An 18,635-nucleotide genomic window follows, 5' to 3' on the forward strand; every position below is an offset into this window, starting at 1 on the left:
ATTGGACAGCAGGAAAACGTTGCCGAAAATGGAAACCAAAAAAAACCAAAACAATCAAGGGATTGGCAAGCGTCTTCCCTGCACAGAAAAGTGAAGTCTCTGGGGATTTCAGTTTAGCAAAAAAGGGCAGGCAAGGAAGACATGACAAGAGTTTTATAAAACTGCACAGAGGAGAGATATTTCCCCTCCATTTTCCATGATACTAAAACTCAGGATCATCCAAAGAGGTGGATGATCAGAAGGGGACAGACAGAAAAAGAGGAGCCCCTTCTCACAGTGCATTTGTGGAATTCACTGCAGTAGGAAGATCGTGAAAAGGAGGGTTGCAACAGTGCTTAGTTCTCATGGCCCCTTCTCCCGCGTCCAGGGAAATGCCATTTGCCACTTTGAGGTCAGGCAAGAATTCTTCTCCAGGCCAGTTTTGCCATCTTCTGGGCTTGAAGAAGAGGTCACTGTGTGTGTGTGTGTGCAGGGGGGAAGGCCTTTTCTGTTATGGCCCCTTCCTGGTGGAACCAGCTGCCTGAAGAGGTGAGGGCCCTGCGGGACCTTGCTCAGTTCCGCAGGGCCTGTAAGACAACCCTCTTCCGGCTGGCCTATGACTAACTGGCACAAGAAACTAAGTGTGGTTTTACTAAACTTCAGCTGTTCTTAATGTTTAAATGTTTTAAATGTTTTAACTATTTTACTGTTTAAATGTTTAAACCCTATTTATGTTATATTCTACGTTGTAAGCCGCCCTGAGCCACTCGCTGGGAAGGGCGGGATATAAATCATTAAATAAATAAATAAATAAATAAAGGAACTTGTGAATGTCCTGCATTTTGCAGGGGGTTGAACTAGATGACCCTGGAGGTCCCTTCCAACTCTTATGATTCTAGGATGCAGCAAAGGCCACCAGCTCAGAAATGGGACTGTACCGTAATGAAAGGGTCAGAAAGCTGCATTGGCAAAAGGGACAGGGACTGTTGGCCTAACATGCAAAGGAGTTCCTGCTGCAAAAAAAGCCCTGGCAATAACAAGCGCCGCCACCTAACTATGCTTCAAAATGGTTTCTTAGAATCCAAGGCAGGCCTTGGAAGGGTGGTGGAGGCGGGGAGGACAAAGAAGAAACAGAACTTGTATTGTTCTTGCGGAGGCAGGCAGAGGATGGAATCCAAGACTCCAGAGACGGGGCAAATGTCAAGCATCTTTCTCTGCAAGTAAACGCCGGAGAAAAATTGCTTCCAAGGTAACACAAGCAGGAAGCAACGAGGCCGAGAGATACTTCATCAGAGGTGGGCAAAGCTAGGGGACAAAGCAGGAGCTAATGGCAACCGCACAAGAATGCGAATTCAGCCCACGAGAAATCGAAATGATTTTTTTTTTAAACATACGGCACGATGATAAACGCTCAGGGGGAAATTAAATCTTGGCAAAATAGTCAAGACCGAGGGGCAATCACTCAATTGCTGCTCTATTATCCATCAGTCTGAAGGCTAAAGGAGATTGTGAGCACTGAGGGCAGGATTTTGAGAGATGCGACTGAATTTGAACAGCTGATTAGAAAACAAAAAGGATTGGTTACGAAGGGTATATAAGATTTTACTCCAATTAGAAACAGAAGACCAACAAGTAAAAAAAAAAAAGCATGATTAAGCGGGTGCAAAACTTTAAAGAACAAATACCAATGCAATGATGGGAACTATTATGGAGAAAAGGCATCAAATTAACAGTCAGACAGACACTAAGAGAAAAGGGATACAACATGTTTTTCAAATGGTATATAACTCCAAAGGACACTAAGGAAGCAAATGAAAACTACAAAGTAAAATGCTGGAAATGTCAAGACGTAGCTGGAACTTTCTTTCACGTGCGGTGGACTTGTCAAAAAGCAAAAAGGTATTGGTAAGAAATGTACCAAAAATACAGAACATATTAAAGCTTAAATTCCCAATGGAAGCCAAGAGTGTGCTATTAAGTGTTGTCCCTAACATTTTAGAAAAGATATTAAAATACATGGTGACAGAGGCTAGAATTATTTATCCTTCAAAATGGAAACTAGACACTTGTCCACATTTAGAAAAATGGGAAAATAAACTTGCTGAATATGCAGCAAAGGTAAAATTAATTTATTTGAGAAACAGGTCTATTACAAAATTTGAGGAGAAATGGAGTGTGTATTATGCTAGAAGGAGGCAAACTTAAAAGTAAGAAAATATATTAAAATGTATGGTAAAGAAACAGAAGCAGAATTAACATCTGTTCTAAATGTAATAACTTGAATATAAATAGGTTCTCGAGATGATGTATTAGCCTTTCTTTTGCAACTTGATATTACTTACCTTTTAAATGTTCTAATGAATATACAGAAGCGGTGAAAATATATTACACTGAATATGTAGTAATGATGAAACTAATGTTGTGGTCAAAATAGATTAGTTATGAAGTTTGAAATTTAAATGTTGAATACAATTGTATCCCAACAGAATTAAGAACTATTGTACTTTATAGCAAATACCTTAAACATTATAATGACGGGAACTGTAAGGGAAAATATCTTTTGTCTTATACATTTTGTCTTTGACAAATGCAATTATATTGTAAAAAGGTGCAAGCACCAGTCATTTTCGACTCTGGGGTGACGTTTTCACGGCAAACTTTTTACGGTGTGGTTTGCCATTGCCTTCCCCAGTCATCTACACTTGACCCCCAGCAAGCTGGGTACTCATTTTACCGACCTTGGAAGGATGGAAGGCTGAGTCAACCTGGAGCCGGCTACCCGAACCCAGCTTCTGATGGAATTGAACTCAGGTCATGAGCAGAGGGCTCCGACTGCAGTACTGCAGCTTTACCACTCTGCACCACAGGGCTCTTTATTGTATAATCCTCCCCTTTTTTCTTTTCTGTATCTAAATTTAAAAAAAAAAAATTAAAAAAGAATATGAGTACAACCCCACCTATTTGTATGTCTGTTCAGAGACAAACTGCATGTCTATGTATTTCTCGGGGTCTACCCCTTTCAAAATACATGTAAGAAAACAGCCTACTTCCATCACCCCATCAGCAACAGTATGCTGTGATTACAGAAAATCCCAGGTTCAATCCCTGGCATCCCCAGGTCAAAAAGGACCAGGTAGTAGGTGATGAGAAAGACCTTTGCCAGAGACCCCGGGGAGCTGCTGCCCGTCCGAGTGGACAGTATCGGCCTTGGCAAGCCAATGGCCTGACTCAATAGCCCTGTTCACATATTATAGGGAACACAGAGGGTTTTATCTTATCAGTTTTTAAACTGTCTGCTTCCGTTTTGTGAATAATTTTTAGACTACTGACGTGCAATGGCTTGTTTTTTAATGGTTTATGTTTTAATATTGTGCTTTTCGGTTGTAAGATGCCTCCAGCAGAACTCTGAAGAGGTGGCATAGAAATATTCTAAATAAAGATACACCAGTTTTGAAAGAGCAGTTTAATGTGCATCCACTTTCAAAACCAGGTTGTCAGTGCTGGCTTGGGAAATTCCTGGAGATTGGAGCTACTTCTTGGAGAGGGACCTCCTCTAGTGTCAATGGTATGCCATGTTCTCTGAAGCTACCGTCTTTTCCAGGGATGTGATCTCTGTCATCTGGGGTTCTAATTCCGGGAGAACACCAATCCTCACCTGGAAGTTGGCAGCTCAGCCTTCAGAATGAAACGGAGAACCTATATCTGGGTAAATGGTGCGATTTAAACCCCACATTCGGCCATCCACATGTAATGCACACTGTAAAAGTTACTCCTGGCACACACAAGGAAAAGTCCCATGTTCCCTGCATGCAGCTTTCATGCACATTCTCCGTAATGCGGGTAGAGGGCTAATACACGTGTTTGACTTGTTTAGAAAACCTGCTGGTTTCTGCTAAACAACCCCACTCACTGGGGATATATTCAGGCGGGTAGCCCTGTTGGTCGGAAGCAACAGAACAAAGTTTGAGTCCAGCGGTGCCTTTAAGACCAACGAAGTTTAATTCTGGGTATAAACGTTTGTGTGCGTCTGAATTAGTGTGCATGAACATGAAAGCTCATACCTCAGCTAAAACTTCGTTGGCCTTAAAGGCAGCGGTGGACTCAAACTTTGTGTTATTACTTCAGACCAACAGGGGTACCTGCCTGAATCTGCTCTCATGAAAGGTGCTACATTAAGCCACCTGGGATGGAGTATCTGAATAAAGTCTGATTGCACACAAAAGCTTATGCCCAGAAACAAAGGCCGTCTTCCCACTGACCTTACTCCGGAGCGACGTCCCTCTTCACCGCGCAGCGTCTGTTCCGGATTTCCCACCAACTGCTGCGCACAACCAGGAAGAGCCGCGGCTTTTGCGTCGCAGATGTAAACTGGTTTTAGCGGTTTCCATTTGCGACGCAATAGGTCGGGAACTTCCTGGTTCCTCGGAGCAGCCTCGGAGCAGTTGGTGGGAAATCCGCGCAGACACTGCGCGGTGAAGAGGGACGTCGCTCCGAGGTAAGCTCAGTGGGAAAACTTTTAAACTTTGCTGGTCTTAAAGGTGCTACTAGACTCCAGTTTTGTACTATTTCAGTTAACACATTCATCTTCCTTCCGTCAACACATTCATCTTCCTTTATTAAAAAAACTGTTTCTAAAGCATTTCGTTCTGCTAATCCAAATCCTGAGGGTGACACTTCATACCCCAGGAAACCTTAAAGCAGGGGTGGCCAAACTGTAGCTCGGGAGCCACGTGTGGCTCTTTCACACATATTGCGTGGCTCTCAAAGCCACCACCACTGTGTCAGCCGGTTATGGAGAAGGCCAGTCTGATGTAGTGGTTAAGTGCGCGGACTCTTACCTGGGAGAACTGGGTTTGATTCCCCACTCCTCCACTTGTACCTGCTGGAATGGCCTTGGGTAAGTCATAGCTTTCGTAGGAGTTGTCCTTGAAAGGGCAGCTGCTGTAAGAGAGCTCTCTTAGCCCCACCCACCTCACAGGGTGTCTGTTGTGTGTGTGTGTGGGGGGGAAGGTAAAGGATATTGTGACCACTCTGAGTTTCAGAGTACAGGGCAGGATATAAATCCAATATCATCACCATCTTCTTTAAATCACTTCGCTAAGCCAGCTGGTGGCTTGGAGAATACATTTAAAATTAATGTTGCTTTCTTTCCCCCACTCCCTCTCTCCTTCATCTCCCTATCTATTTGCCTGTCTGCCTACTCTCAAACATCTGACATTCATGTCTTGTGGATCTCAAACATCTGATGTTTGTTCTATGTGGCTCTTACATTGGCCACCTTTGCCTTCAAGCTGGCAGCTTGGAGAATGCATTTAAAGTTGCTTTCTTTCCGCCTTTCCCTCCCTCTCCCCATCTATTTGCCTGCCTGCCTGCCTTCCCTCCAAAATCTGTCGTTCACGTCCTGCGGCTCTCAAATATCTGATGTTTGTTCTATGTGCTCTTACGTTAAGCAAGTTTGGCCACCCCAGCCTTCAAGCTGGCAGCTTGGAGAATGCATTTAAAGTTGCCTTCCTTCCACCTCTCCCTCCCTCCATCTATTTGCCTGCCTTTCCTCCAACATCTGACCTTCGTGTCTTGAGACTCTCAAACATCTGATGTTTGTTCTATGTGCTCTTATGTTAAGCAAGTTTGGCCACCCCTGCCTTCAAACTGGAAGCTTGGAGAATGCATTTAAAGTTGCCTTCCTTCCACCTCTCCCTCCCTCCATCTATTTGCCTGCCTTTCCTCCAACATCTGACCTTCGTGTCTTGAGACTCTCAAACATCTGATGTTTGTTCTATGTGCTCTTATGTTAAGCAAGTTTGGCCACCCCTGCCTTCAAGCTGGCAGCTTGGAGAATGCATTTAAAGTTGCCTTCCTTCCACCTCTCCCTCCATGTATTTGCCTGCCTTTCCTCCAACATCTGACCTTCATATCTCGAGACTCTCAAACATCTGATGTTTGTTCTACGTGCTCTTACGTTAAGCGAGTTTGGCCACCCCTGCCTTCAAGCTGGCAGCTTGGAGAATGCATTTAAAGTTGCCTTCCTTCCTTCCACCTCTCTCTCCCTCCATCTATTTGCCTGCCTTTCCTCCAACATCTGACCTTCATGTCTTGAGACTCTCAAACATCTGATGCTTGTTCTATGTGCTCTTATGTTGAGCAAGTTTGGCCACCCCTGCCTTCAAGCTGGCAGCTTGGAGAATGCATTTAAAGTTGCCTTCCTTCCACCTCTCTCTCCCTCCATCTATTTGCCTGCCTTTCCTCCAACATCTGACCTTCGTGTCTTGAGACTCTCAAACATCTGATGCTTGTTCTACGTGCTCTTACGTTAAGCGAGTTTGGCCACCCCTGCCTTTAAGGGCATCTGGCTCCGAAAAGACAGGAGGTTTCCTCCGATCCGAAGAGACTGAGGAATAACGGTGGTGGCGAAAAGGGATTAAACTCTCGCGACTGCCTGAGCGACTCGCGCGATTGGGGCCCCCGAAGCCGGCGCCTTTCCCTGCCGTCCAAGCCCGGTCCGCCCGCCCGCCCGCTCAGCCCACTGCCGGCTCCTTGGCCGCCTCAGGAGCGGGACGAGAGGGCCCCCAAGGCCTCTCCCAGGCCAGGCCGCCTGCCGCCTCGCCTCACCGGTCACGTAGTCGAACATCTCCCCGTCGAGTTCCGGGAACTCCCTCCGCAGGATCTCGCCGCAGGACGCCGCCATCGCCGCCCGGCCTCCTCGGGGCCTGCCTCAGTCACCGGCTCTAGCCTCGGCCGCGCCGCGGCGCTTGCTGGGAAATGTAGTCCCTGCGGAGGGGGGGGAAGGCCGGAGACAGAGAGCGCAGGCGCCTGGGGGCGTTACTTGCGCGAGGGACGATGGGAAAGGGAGGCTCAGTCCCTGTGGCCGGAGGAACGTTGGGGAGTGATAGCCACGTGGACGCAAAAGAAAAGTCGAGGGGGGGGGGGTAACTGAAAGGTTAACAGTTAGGGCTGCCAACCTCCAGGTAACGGCTGGCGTCCCCTCCCCGGACTACTAACAGCTCTCCTGACTAGAGAGATTACTTCCCCTGGAGGAAATGGCAGCTCCAGAGGGTGAATGCTGTAGAATCAAACATAGGGTTGCCAGCCTCCAGGTGCGGCCTGGAGATCTCCCGCTTAACTGATCTCCAGCTGGCAAACTCCCCCAGAGAAAATGGCTGCTTTGAAGGCTGGGCTCTATGGCAGGGGTGGCCAAGGGTAGCTCTCCAGACTTTTTTTTTTTAACTACAACTCCCAACAGCCCCACCCATTGGCCATGCTGGCTGGGGCTGATGGGAGTTGTAGGCAAAAATCATCGGGAGAGCTACCTTTGGCCACACCTGCTTTATGGCATTGGACCATGCTGAGGCCCCTCCCCTCCCCTCCCCTCCCCAAAGCCCACCCTCTCCTGGATGCGCCCCCAAAGTCTCCAGGTATTTTCCAACACAGACCTGGCCACCCTATTGCCAAGTCCATGCAGACCTGGAGATTTTGGGGGTGGAGCCCAAGGAGGGCTTGGGGAGGGGACGGACTTCAATGGACTCTAACGCCATAGCTTTCACCTTCAAAGTGGCCATTTTTCTCTAGGTGAACCATAAAACTTTCCTCCAGCACCCCCTTTCAAAGGAATCCACTTCCTTCCTGTCAGCTTTCCAACTTTCACACCCATACATAGTAATGGGGAAGCTACGGCATGAATTATATTGATCTTGGTCATCGCTGACTAGGGTTGGACAGATGCAAAAACAGTGGGAACAGAGGAAAAATATATTCTGACTACTTTGTATTCCACATGTCAAGGTAAAAGAATTATGAACTATTTCACTGGTGTATACCCAACCAGGACATAATTCAAGAAATATCTGGGGACTTCGGGGGTGGAGCCAGGAGACTTTGGAGGTGGAGCCAGGGGCAAGGTTGTGACAAGGAGTTCACATTGAACCCATCACATTGAAAGGGACCTTGTGACTTTTACACGACTTCCCTCAATTTAGAAACAATGAAGGATAGGGGCACCTTCTTTGGGGGCTCATAGAATTGGACCCCCTGGTCCAACCTTTTTGAAACTTGGAGGGTGTTTTGAGGAGAGGCACTGGATGCTATGCTGCAAATTTGGTGCCTCTACCCCCCAAAACAACCCCCCCAGAGCCCAAAATACCTGCAGATCAATTCTTCATTATACCCTATGGGAATCAGTCTCTATAGGGAATAATGGAGTGCCCAGCAGATATTTCCCTCCTCCCCCTGCCTTCTAATAAGCCTGAAGCGGGGGGAGGGCCTCCAAACTGGGGGATCCCCTATCCTCACCTGGGGTCTGGCAACCCTACTACTGACACATCTTTACACTTTAGAATCTTTTCAAGCTCCTTCCAGGCTGCCCTTCCCAGTCTCAGTCTTTCTTGCTTGCAGTCTCCCTTTTGGTTGATGACAGAGCTGTGTAGGTCATCAGGAGTCATCACTTTTGTCTTCTTGATGTTCAGCAGTAATGCTGCTTTGGCCCTTGCTGCTTTCACCTTTATCAGTAGCCATGTGTGCACTATATCACAGGGGTGGCTGAACTTGCTTAACATAAGAGCCACACAGAAAAAACATCAGATTTTTGAGAGCTGAAAGACAGGAAGGAAGGAAGGAAGGAAGGAAGGAAGGAAGGAAGGAAGGAAGGAAGGAAGGAAGGAAGGAAGGAACGGGAGGGACAGTGGCTCAGTGGTAGAGCATCTGCTTGGGAAGCAGAAGGTCCCAGGTTCAATCCCCAGCATCTCCAACTAAAAAGGGCCCAGGCAAGTAGACTTGTTACCATTTCCTAGAGCCTGTAAGATGGAGCTATTCCGCCAGGTTTTCGGTTGAGGCAAGTGGGCATCCTTTATTTTCACTGTCTACGCCATCTTTATCCTCCCCCACAATGATGTACCATCTGAACTATTATATTCGGGCTGATTACACTATTCTGCTTCAATCTGAGCCCTTGCTATATTTACTGAGTTGTGTTGTTTAATAGTATTTTATTAATTCATCGCTGTATTTTAACTGGTTTTATTATGCTGTAATCTGCCCTGAGCTCCCTTGGGAAAGGGTGGAATATAAATCCACCAAATATGTAAATACCTCAGCTTGAGACCCTGGAGAGCCGCTGCCAGTCTGAGTAGACAAGACTGACTTTGATGGACCGAGGGTCTGATTCAGCTTGGAGAAGTGATTCAAAGAGACAAATGCCTTCTCCAAACTGGCCAATGGGCCAGTGGGGGCTTTGAGAGCCACACAATATGTGTGAAAGAGCCACATGTTTGGCCAACCTTGCTCTATCACACAGAAAAGTTCCCCTACCTGGCCCAGACTTACCTGCTCTCAGAAGCTAAGCAGGCCCACATCTGGTAGGTGCTTGGATGGGAGACCAAGCACAGAAGCAGGCAACGACAAACCAACTCTGCTCATCTTGAGCCTTGAAAATACTACGGGTTTGCCATGAATCGGTGGCCGATTGACAGCACTTTCCACCAAAGTCCCTGTCAATAGAGCTGTCACAGCATACTTAGGTCGTTTTCGCACTCACCTCCAGCCGGCGCGACCCCCCTCTTCACCGCGCAGGATCTGCGCGGATTTCGCACTAAATGCCGCGGAGCAGCCTTTTGCGCCGGAAACTCCCATCGCAAAAGCCGCGCAAACGCCAAACTGCTTTTTGGCGATTTACGTTTGAGCGGCTTTTGCGCCGGGAGTTTCCGGCGCAAAAGGCTGCTCCGCGGCATTTAGTGCGAAATCCGCGCAGATCCTGCGCGGTGAAGAGGGGGTTGCGCCGGCTGGAGGTGAGTGCGAAAACGACCTTAGAGAACTTCCTGGCTTTGCAGAGTAACTAAAATAAAAAGGCTCACCCTCCTCAAAGAATGGCCTGATGAGGACTGAGGATGTTCTAGGAGTCATGAGATGCTGAGAGCAATAGTGAATCAGTTAAAAGGAAGGGGGGGGGGATTCACCTGCTTTTTATCCTGAGAGCCAGGCCGTGAATTCAGCAGGAGCTCAGCTTCTGAACCTTTCTGAGGGTCCCCCCTCCTCCCCCTCCCCCCACCCACCTTGTCCATTGAATAGTAGGTGCAGCTGCATAACAATCCCTGGATTAGAAGAGCGGCAGCCAGCCAGCCACCAGGGGCTTTGCCATGCCCCCAGCAGCCTTCATTAACCCCTGGAGAAGCCTACCCTTTCTCCACTTCTTATGCTTTTGGCTGGTGAGTGGCTTGCTGGCCTTTTGACCGTGGTGGGTGGTGGTGGTGGCCAAGGAGATCCCCAGACGAGCAAGGCCTGCTTGGGCTGACTGGATCTCGAGCCAGCCCAAGCAGGCCTCACTCACCCAGGGCTCTCCTTTCTTGTGTCCAGTTGCTTTTGGCTGGTGGAGGGTGGCACATGCTAATGAGCTATGCTAATGAGCTCCACCATCATTTTTCTACAAAACGACCCCTGCTGAGGGCATTTCTAATTCTCTTCCTCCTCTGAGAGTTCATGTGAGTCCATAGGTTGTGACCAATAAGCTGCAAAATAAGTAAGGCAAAGTAGGGTTCCCAAATCCCCCGCTAGGCCTGGAGACTTCCGATTTGGAGCCTCCTCCCCCCGCTGGCCATAAAAGGGAAAGCGGGGGGGAGGGGAGGGGGGAGAACGGCAGCCCTTCCCACCCAGCCCCGATCGCAGCAGCCAGAGCTCTTCCGTTTTCTCAGGCTGCTTCCCACCCCCAGTCAGCTGGCCGGTGAAGGGAGGGGAGCCCAGCCACGCCCCCAAAGGACCATGTGCCTTTGCACCTCCGGAGGTGAGTTCTGTTCTCCTGCATCAGATTTCCCAGAAACGGGGGGGGGGGGGGGGTGGAGAGGGAAATGTCTTCTCATAGGGTATAATGGGGAATTGATCTGGAGGTTTCGGTGGCTCTGGGGGAGCTGTTTTTTGAGGTAGAGGCACCAAATTTTCAATATAGTATCTAGAGCCTCTTCCCAAAGTATACCCCAAATTTCAAAACGATTGGACCAGGGGGTCCAATTCTATGAGCCCCAAAAGAAGGTGCCCTTATCCTTCATTATTTCCTATGGAAGGAAGACATTTAAAAAGGTGTGCTGTCCCTTTAAATGTGATGGCCAGTACTCTCTTGGAGTTCAGTTATGCTTGTCATACTCTTGTTCCTGGCTCCGCCCCAATGTCTCCTGGCTCCACCCCCAAAGTCTCCTGGCTCCACCCCCAAAGTCCCCAGATATTTCTTGAATTGGACTTGGCAACCCTAAGGCAAAGAAATGAAATGAAATTTACAAATAGGCAGTTTAGCCATATTCAGCAGTGGCTACCACTAGATGGCAATATAGAATTAGGTAGGATCATAGATTTGCCTTTTCAGCCAGTGGACTGGAAACTCTTTCCAGCAAAGTTTATTTTTATAAAGGAAATTTGTCTTTTGAGTTTTTAAAAACTCAAAAAAATTCTATTAATGTTTTATTATATTTACTGAAGATTGGTATTAAACATTTCTTTGTTTTATAGCTTTGATTGCAATATATATATATATATATATATATATATATATATATAAACTAGTTGATTCAGAGGCCTGTGGAAAGAAAAATTCTTTTTATTTACAGATAAAACAGGCCTGTGCAAAATTTTAGGACAGGGACCAGTCTTTTCAGCAACATGTTGATATCGTAATGTCACTTCCAGTGTGACTTGGAAATGACATCATCCTGTTGTATTGCTGCTCTACTATTCACCTTAAACGCTTATGGTTTACTTCTGGGTAAATGCTAGAGAATCGCCTGATACAGTGACATCACTTACAGATTGCATCAGAAATGATGTCGTAGTGTCAGCGTGATCTCAATGTCTCCACGGATTTTCCCTGGCATTTTTACCTTGCCACCCAGCTGACTGGCAACAGGTAGAGCAGGTGGAGGGTGGGAGGTCTGCGTAGGTGGAATTGATATTTAATGTGTGATAAGAACATAAGAGAAGCCATGTTGGATCAGGCCAATGGCCCGTCCAGTCCAACACACTGTGTCACACAGTGGCAAAAAAAAAAATTATATCTGTCTGTCTGTCTGTTTATACACACTGCGGCTAATAGCCACTGATGGACCTCTGCTCTATATTTTTATCCAATCCCCTCTTGAAGCTGGCTGTGCTTTTAGCCACCACCACCTCCTGTGGCAGTGAATTCCACATGTTAATCACCTTTTGGGTGAAGAAGTACTTCCTTTTATCCGTTTTAACCTGACTGCTCAGCAATTTAATCGAATGCCCATGAGTTCTTATATTGTGAGAAAGGGAGAAAAGTACTTCTTTCTCTACTTCTCCATCCCATGCGTTATCTTGTCACCGCGCAGGCGACGTTTCTCCAAGCTAAAGAGCCCCAAGCGTTTCAACCTTTCTTCATAGGGAAAGTGTTCCAACCCTTTAATCATTCTAGTTGCCCTTTTCTGGACTTTCTCCAATGCTATAATATCCTTTTTGAGGTGCAGCGACCAGAACTGCACACAGTACTCCAAATGAGACCGCACCATCGATTTATACAGGGGCATTATGATACTGGCTGATTTGTTATCAATTCCCTTCCTAATAATTCCTAGCATGGCATTGGCCTTTTTTATTGCAATTGCACACTGTCTTGACATTTTCAGTGAGTTATCTACCATGACCCCAAGATCTCTCTCTTGGTCAGTCTCTGCCAGTTCACACCCCATCAACTTGTATTTGCAGCTGGGATTCTTGGCCCCAATGTGCATTACTTTGCACTTGGCCACATTGAACCTCATCTGCCACATTGACGCCCACTCACCCAGCCTCAACAGATGCCTTTGGAGTGCCTCACAATCCTCTCAGGTTCTCACCACCCTGAACAATTTAGTGTCATCTGCAAACTTGGCCACTTCACTGCTCACTCCCAACTCCAAAGCATTTATGAACAAGTTAAAGAGCATGGGACCCAGTACCGAGCCCTGCGGCACCTCATTGCTTACCGTCCTCCACTGCGAAGACTGCCCATTTATACTCACTCTCTGCTTCCTATTAATCAGCCAGTTTTTGATCCACAAGAGGACCTGTTCTTTTACTCCATGACTCTCGAACTTTCTAAGGAGCCTTTGATGAGGAACTTTATTAAAAGCTTTCTGGAAGTCAAGATAAACAACATCTATTGGGTCTCCTTTGTCCACATGTTTGTTCACCCCCTCAAAGAAATGTAACAGGTTAGTGAGGCAAGATCTTCCCTTACAGAACCCATGCTGAGTCTTTCTCAATAACCCATGTTCATCAATGTGCCTACTCAGTCTGTCCTTGATAATGGTTTCTACCAACTTTCCCGGTATTGAAGTCAGACTGACTGGCCTGTAATTTCCCGGATCTCCTTTGGAACCCTTTTTAAAGATGGGGGTGACATTTGCTAACTTCCAGTCCTCAGGAACGGAGGCAGATTTCAATGAAAGATTACAAATTTTTGTCAGAAGAACCACAAGTTCAACTTTCTTTCAGAACTCTTGAATGTATGCCATCCGGACCTGGTGACTTATTAGTTTTTAATTCGTCTATCAGTTGTAGGACCTCCTCTCTTGTCACCTCAATCTGACTCAAGTCTTTCAACACCCCTTCCAAAATTAGTGGTTCTGGAGCGGGCAAACACTTCTCATCTTCCACAGTGAAGATGGAGGCAAAAAATGCATTCAGCTTCTCAGCCATTTCCCTATCCTCCTTCAGTAATCCTTTGACCCCATGGTCATCCAAGGGCCCCACTGCCTCCCTGGCTGGTTTCCTGCTTCTAATATATTTGAAGAAATTTTTATTGTTGGTCTTTATGTTTTTTGCAATATGCTCCTCATAGTCCCTTTTTGCCTGCCTGATCACAGTCTTGCATTTGATTTGCCACAGCCTGTGTTCCCTTTTATTAATCTCACTTGGACTGGTTTTCCACCGCTTAAAGGAGTCCTTCTTACCTTTTACAACTTCCATTACTTTGTTTGTTAACCATGCAGGCCTTTTCTTATACCTGTTTGTGCCTTTCCTAACTTGTGGTATATATTTTATCTAAGCTTCTAGTTTTAAATAGCCTCCAAGCTTCCCCAAGGGTTTTGACCGTATTTACCTTTCCTTTCAGTTTCCTCTTCACATGCCTCCTCATCTCAGAGAATTTACCCCTTTTAAAGTTAAATGTGGTTGTGCCAGTCTTTTGAGGCAACTCTCTATTTATACAAATAGTGAAATCAATAACGTTATGGTCACTGCTCCCAAGCGGTGCGATCACTTTTACATCTCTCACCAAGTCTTGGGGATTACTTAGGACCAAATCCAGGATCTCTCCACCCCTGGTAGGTTCTGAGACTATCTGCTCCATAGCACAATCATTGAGAGCATCAAGAAACTCAATCTCTTTCTCTCGAGCAGAACACATTGACCCAATCAATCTGCGGGTAGTTAAAATCACCTATTACGACACAGTTTTTACTGTGTCATAATAGGTTATATGTTGTATTGTGCTTGTGCTGTGGAAATCTCTGGCGCCAATTATTTAGTCATCTCTGATAGAATGGAATGTTTGCCAGCATTCCAGATTCTCAGGGAATGACAATTTCAGGATGTTGCCAGTTCAGTTTCTGTGAGGGAACAGGAAGTTTGGCTGTGATTAAAAACTTGTGAAGACTGAAGGGATGGTATTTTTGAAGAGCAGGATGAACTGGAAGGAAATCTTGTCTGTTATTGGGTGGCATGCATATTTGTGGTATCAAAGACTTGAAGGCCACTCCTATTTTAAGAATCATTGGTTTCGAAAATCCTTGTATCATACGTGGTCATGGTTAAAGACTAGAATTTACCAAAAAATTCCAAGATGGGTAGAAGCATTTACCCATCCAAATCTTCTAAAACCAAATCAGAATTATAGGTATGATGACTTGTTGGGAAAAGACAACCAATTGAAAACCAAAGAAGAACTGGAAAATGTGGGTATCAAAATGAATTGGTGGTTGAGAATGCAAGTAGAATCTAGATATGCCAAAGATAAGGTGACAGGTTTTAATACAGAACAATATGTATTTGACCAAAAAATTTTGGGCCCACAAGAAAAGTTAATCTCCAAATTATATGCATATCTACTCCAAATGAAGACACAAGATGAAGTTCTAAAGGATTGTATGGTCCAATGGGCAAAAAAACATTGGTTACAATATTGCATTAGAAGACTGGGAGAGACTGTGGAAGCTTAATGTTAAATTAACTAGGTCAGTAACTTTCAAAGAAAATCTATATAAGATGTTTTATAGATGGTACCTGACCCCACAGAAATTGTGTAAGATTTATACCAATATGTCCAAAAAGTGTTGGAAGTGTACTAAACAGATTGGTTCCTTTTACCATATGTGGTGGACATGTGAGATTGTGAAAGACTATTGGAAAATAGTGCTTGAAATGCTCCAGAAGATTATGAAGACACAGATCCATTTCAAACCAGAACTATTTTTATTGAACATATTTCCTGAGGACTATTCCAAAGAAATGAGACACTTCTTGGCGCACATTAACAAGCAGCTAGGATTCTTTTGGCACAGAGATGGAAATCTTAGGAAATCCCCACGAAAATGGACTTGGTGGGAAAAGTTCTGGAAACAGCAGAGCTGGACTTTTTATCCCAGCTGTTGGCTGGGAAATCTAAAGAAGAAGCAAGAAAATATTGGATGCAATTTTATGCCTGGTTAGACAATTAAGACTCTTAAGATTCTCTGGTGTGAGATCATTTTTTTTCTTCTTTTTTCCTGTATTTTATATTATAAAATTTACCTTTACTGGATTTGTCAAAATTACTAGATAATTTCAACAAAAGGTGTATACTATAAAATTTGAAAATGGATTATGTACAGTTGAGACAAAATAATAGGAGACAATTTATGTAAAGAAAATATTGTAGAATTAAACTTTTTGAAAGTATTCTTATGCAAAATAATACCAGAATGTATTGTGCCTTTTATTTTCCTATTCCCTATCCCTATCATTTCCTGAAACTAATACAACTTTTTGAAAATTGTAAGTCTTGTCTGTTATCAAGTGCTTTAAGATAATAAAGCCACTAAATTAATACTAGAAAGCAGATAGGGGAGGGATTTCTGATCCATACACATCTCCCCAGAATCTGTTTCCAGTCCCCCATTTATATCAGTGTGCCCCTCAAAAGATTCTTTGACCTGACAGAAGTTAAAGGAATGGGGATAGATTGTTAGATATGGTGTCAGATTGAGAGGAAAACACACTGTTCCCACTCAAAGGGAGAACTATGGATCAAAGCAGAAAAGTGGATTAAATGCTATACATTTGCTACATAAGTCTCCAGGCTAGCTCAAACTCATCAGATCTCAGAACTTGCAGGGTTGGCCCTGGTTAATAGTTGGATGGGAGACCACCAAGGAATACTGGGGTCACAATGGTAACCGGAAAAAAGCCCACAGGAAGAAAGCTCACAGAAAAAACTCACGCTCATAAATGCCCACATGGAGGGGGAAAGCCCTCATAGAAAAATGCCCACATGGAAAGAAGCCCACATGGAAAAATACCATGTAAAGCATCATAGATATTTATAATTGTGGATAACTACTCACCTCCATTTATGAGAATGAACAGGTATTACCATGCCTCATTTTGGACAGGAGCTCACAGGAACGGAGCTCTGGAACCTCTAAATCTTTCTTTCTTTCTTTCTTTCTTTCTTTCTTTCTTTCTTTCTTTCTTTCTTTCTTTCTTTCTTTCTTTCTTTCTTTCTTTCTTTCTTTCTTTCTTTCTTTCTTTCTTTCTTTCTTTCTTTCTTTCTTCTTCCTTCCTTCCTTCCTTCCTTCCTTCCTTCCTTCCTTCCTTCCTTCCTTCCTTCCTTCCCTCCCTCCCTCCCTCCCTCCCTCCCTCCCTCCCTCCTTCCCTCCTTCCTCCTCGCCCCCCCCCCAAAAAAAAAACTTGCTTCTGGGCTCCATTGTTCAGTCCCTCTGTGAGAATTTTGCTGAAATCAAAGGTCTGACAAACTTTCCAATATTTTCCTCCACAAGGAATGGAAAAATAACCAAAACATATAAAGCAGACAGATGGAAATCTTCATCATGCCACTGTGGCCACATAGGAGAAAGTAAATTTAAAAAGTATAATAGGAGTAAGGTTTTGTTGTGAAAATTATAATTCAAGAAGCATTTTAAGATAGATGCTGAGCTGATATAATCTAGTACATCTTCCAGTGATGTCAGGAGTGTGTGGCATATGCAAATGAACTGTGCTAATGGCCTCCGGCACCTCTTTATCTAGGAAATGACCCCTGGGTATTTTTATGTAGAAGAGGCCCAGCAGGAACTCATTTGCATATTGGGCCAAACCCCCTGATATCACCATTGTTTCGCACAGGGCTTTTTTGTGGGAAAAGCCGAGCAGGAATTCATTTACATATTAAGCCACACCCCTTGACACCAAGCTAGCAGAAACTGTGCATTCCTGCTAAAAAAAAGAGCCCTGCCTATATTTTATGTTGTTATTTTAGGATTATAATATGTCATATCCACATGCAGCAATTTGTGTTGTGATTTTATCAAGTATAATTAAATAGGTGACTGGCACATGGGAGCAGACGAGGGAGGCAGCCGCCTGGGGTGCCACATTGCCTAAAGGGACCTGTGGGTGCCCCTCCCCCCGCTGCTCTCAGCTTCCCAGGTCACAGACCCGGGAAGCTTAGAGCAGCAGGATGGTGCATTGGCGTGTGCTCTTCTCCAAGCCAGGCTTCCCTTCTGTGAAGTTGTCTATGCTTGTAGTGGCCACCAATTCACTGCCGTAGCAGGTGGTGGCAGCTGCAAGCATAGACAGCTTCAAGAGGGGATTGGATAAACATATGGTGCAGAGGTCCATCAGTGGCTACTAGCCACAGCATAGTGTTGGAACTCTGTCTGGTGTATTGGTGCTTGGGGGGGGGGGCACAGTGGGAAGGTTTCTAGTGTCCTGGCTCCACTGATGGACCTCCTGGTGGCGCCTGGTATTTTTGGCCACTGTGTGACACAGGGTGTTGGACTGGATGGGCCATTGGCCTGATCAAACATGGCTTCTCTTATGTGACACAGAGTGTTGGACTGGATAGGCCATTGGCCTGATCCAACATGGCTCCTCTTATGTTCTTATGTAATACAGAGTGTTGGACTGGATGGGCCATTGGCCTGATCCAACAGGGCTTCTCTTATGTGACACAGAGTGTTGGACTGGATGGGCCATTGGGTTGATCCAACATGGCTTCTCTTATGTTCTTCTGTGACACAGAGTGCTGGACCGGATGGGCCATTGGGTTGATCCAGCATGGCTTCTCTTATGTTCTTCTGTGACACAGAGTGCTGGACCGGATGGGCCATTGGCCTGATCCAACATGGCTCCTCTTATGTTCTTATGTGACAGAGAGTGTTGGATTGGATGGGCCATTGGCCTGATCCAACATGGCTTCTCTTATGTTCTTCTGTGACACAGAGTGTTGGACTGGAGGGGCCATTGGCCTGATCCAACATGGCTCCTCTTATGTTCTTATGAGACACAGAGTGTTAGACTGGATGGGCCATTGGCCTGATCCAACATGGCTTCTCTTATGTTCTTATGTGACACAGAGTGTTGGACTGGAGGGGCCATTGGCCTGAACCAATAGGGCTTCTCTTATGTTCTTATGAGACACAGAGTGT

General features: G+C 45.4%; 1 protein-coding gene across 1 annotated transcript in view; it reads right to left on the minus strand.

Annotated features, from left to right (window-relative positions):
• Positions 1–6,753, minus strand: part of ABCF3 (ATP binding cassette subfamily F member 3) — a 49,162-nt gene extending 42,409 nt beyond the window's left edge. Inside the window, exon 1 of the mRNA XM_060242806.1 lies at positions 6,589–6,753. Within this exon, the coding sequence (XP_060098789.1) occupies positions 6,589–6,664 (76 nt within the window). The 5' untranslated portion in view covers positions 6,665–6,753. The remainder of the gene's footprint in view (positions 1–6,588) is intronic.
• Positions 6,754–18,635: the final 11,882 nt, after the last annotated feature.

Source organism: Heteronotia binoei, chromosome 6 (genome assembly GCF_032191835.1).
Source record: "Heteronotia binoei isolate CCM8104 ecotype False Entrance Well chromosome 6, APGP_CSIRO_Hbin_v1, whole genome shotgun sequence".
Classification (NCBI taxonomy): Eukaryota; Metazoa; Chordata; class Lepidosauria; order Squamata; family Gekkonidae; genus Heteronotia; species Heteronotia binoei.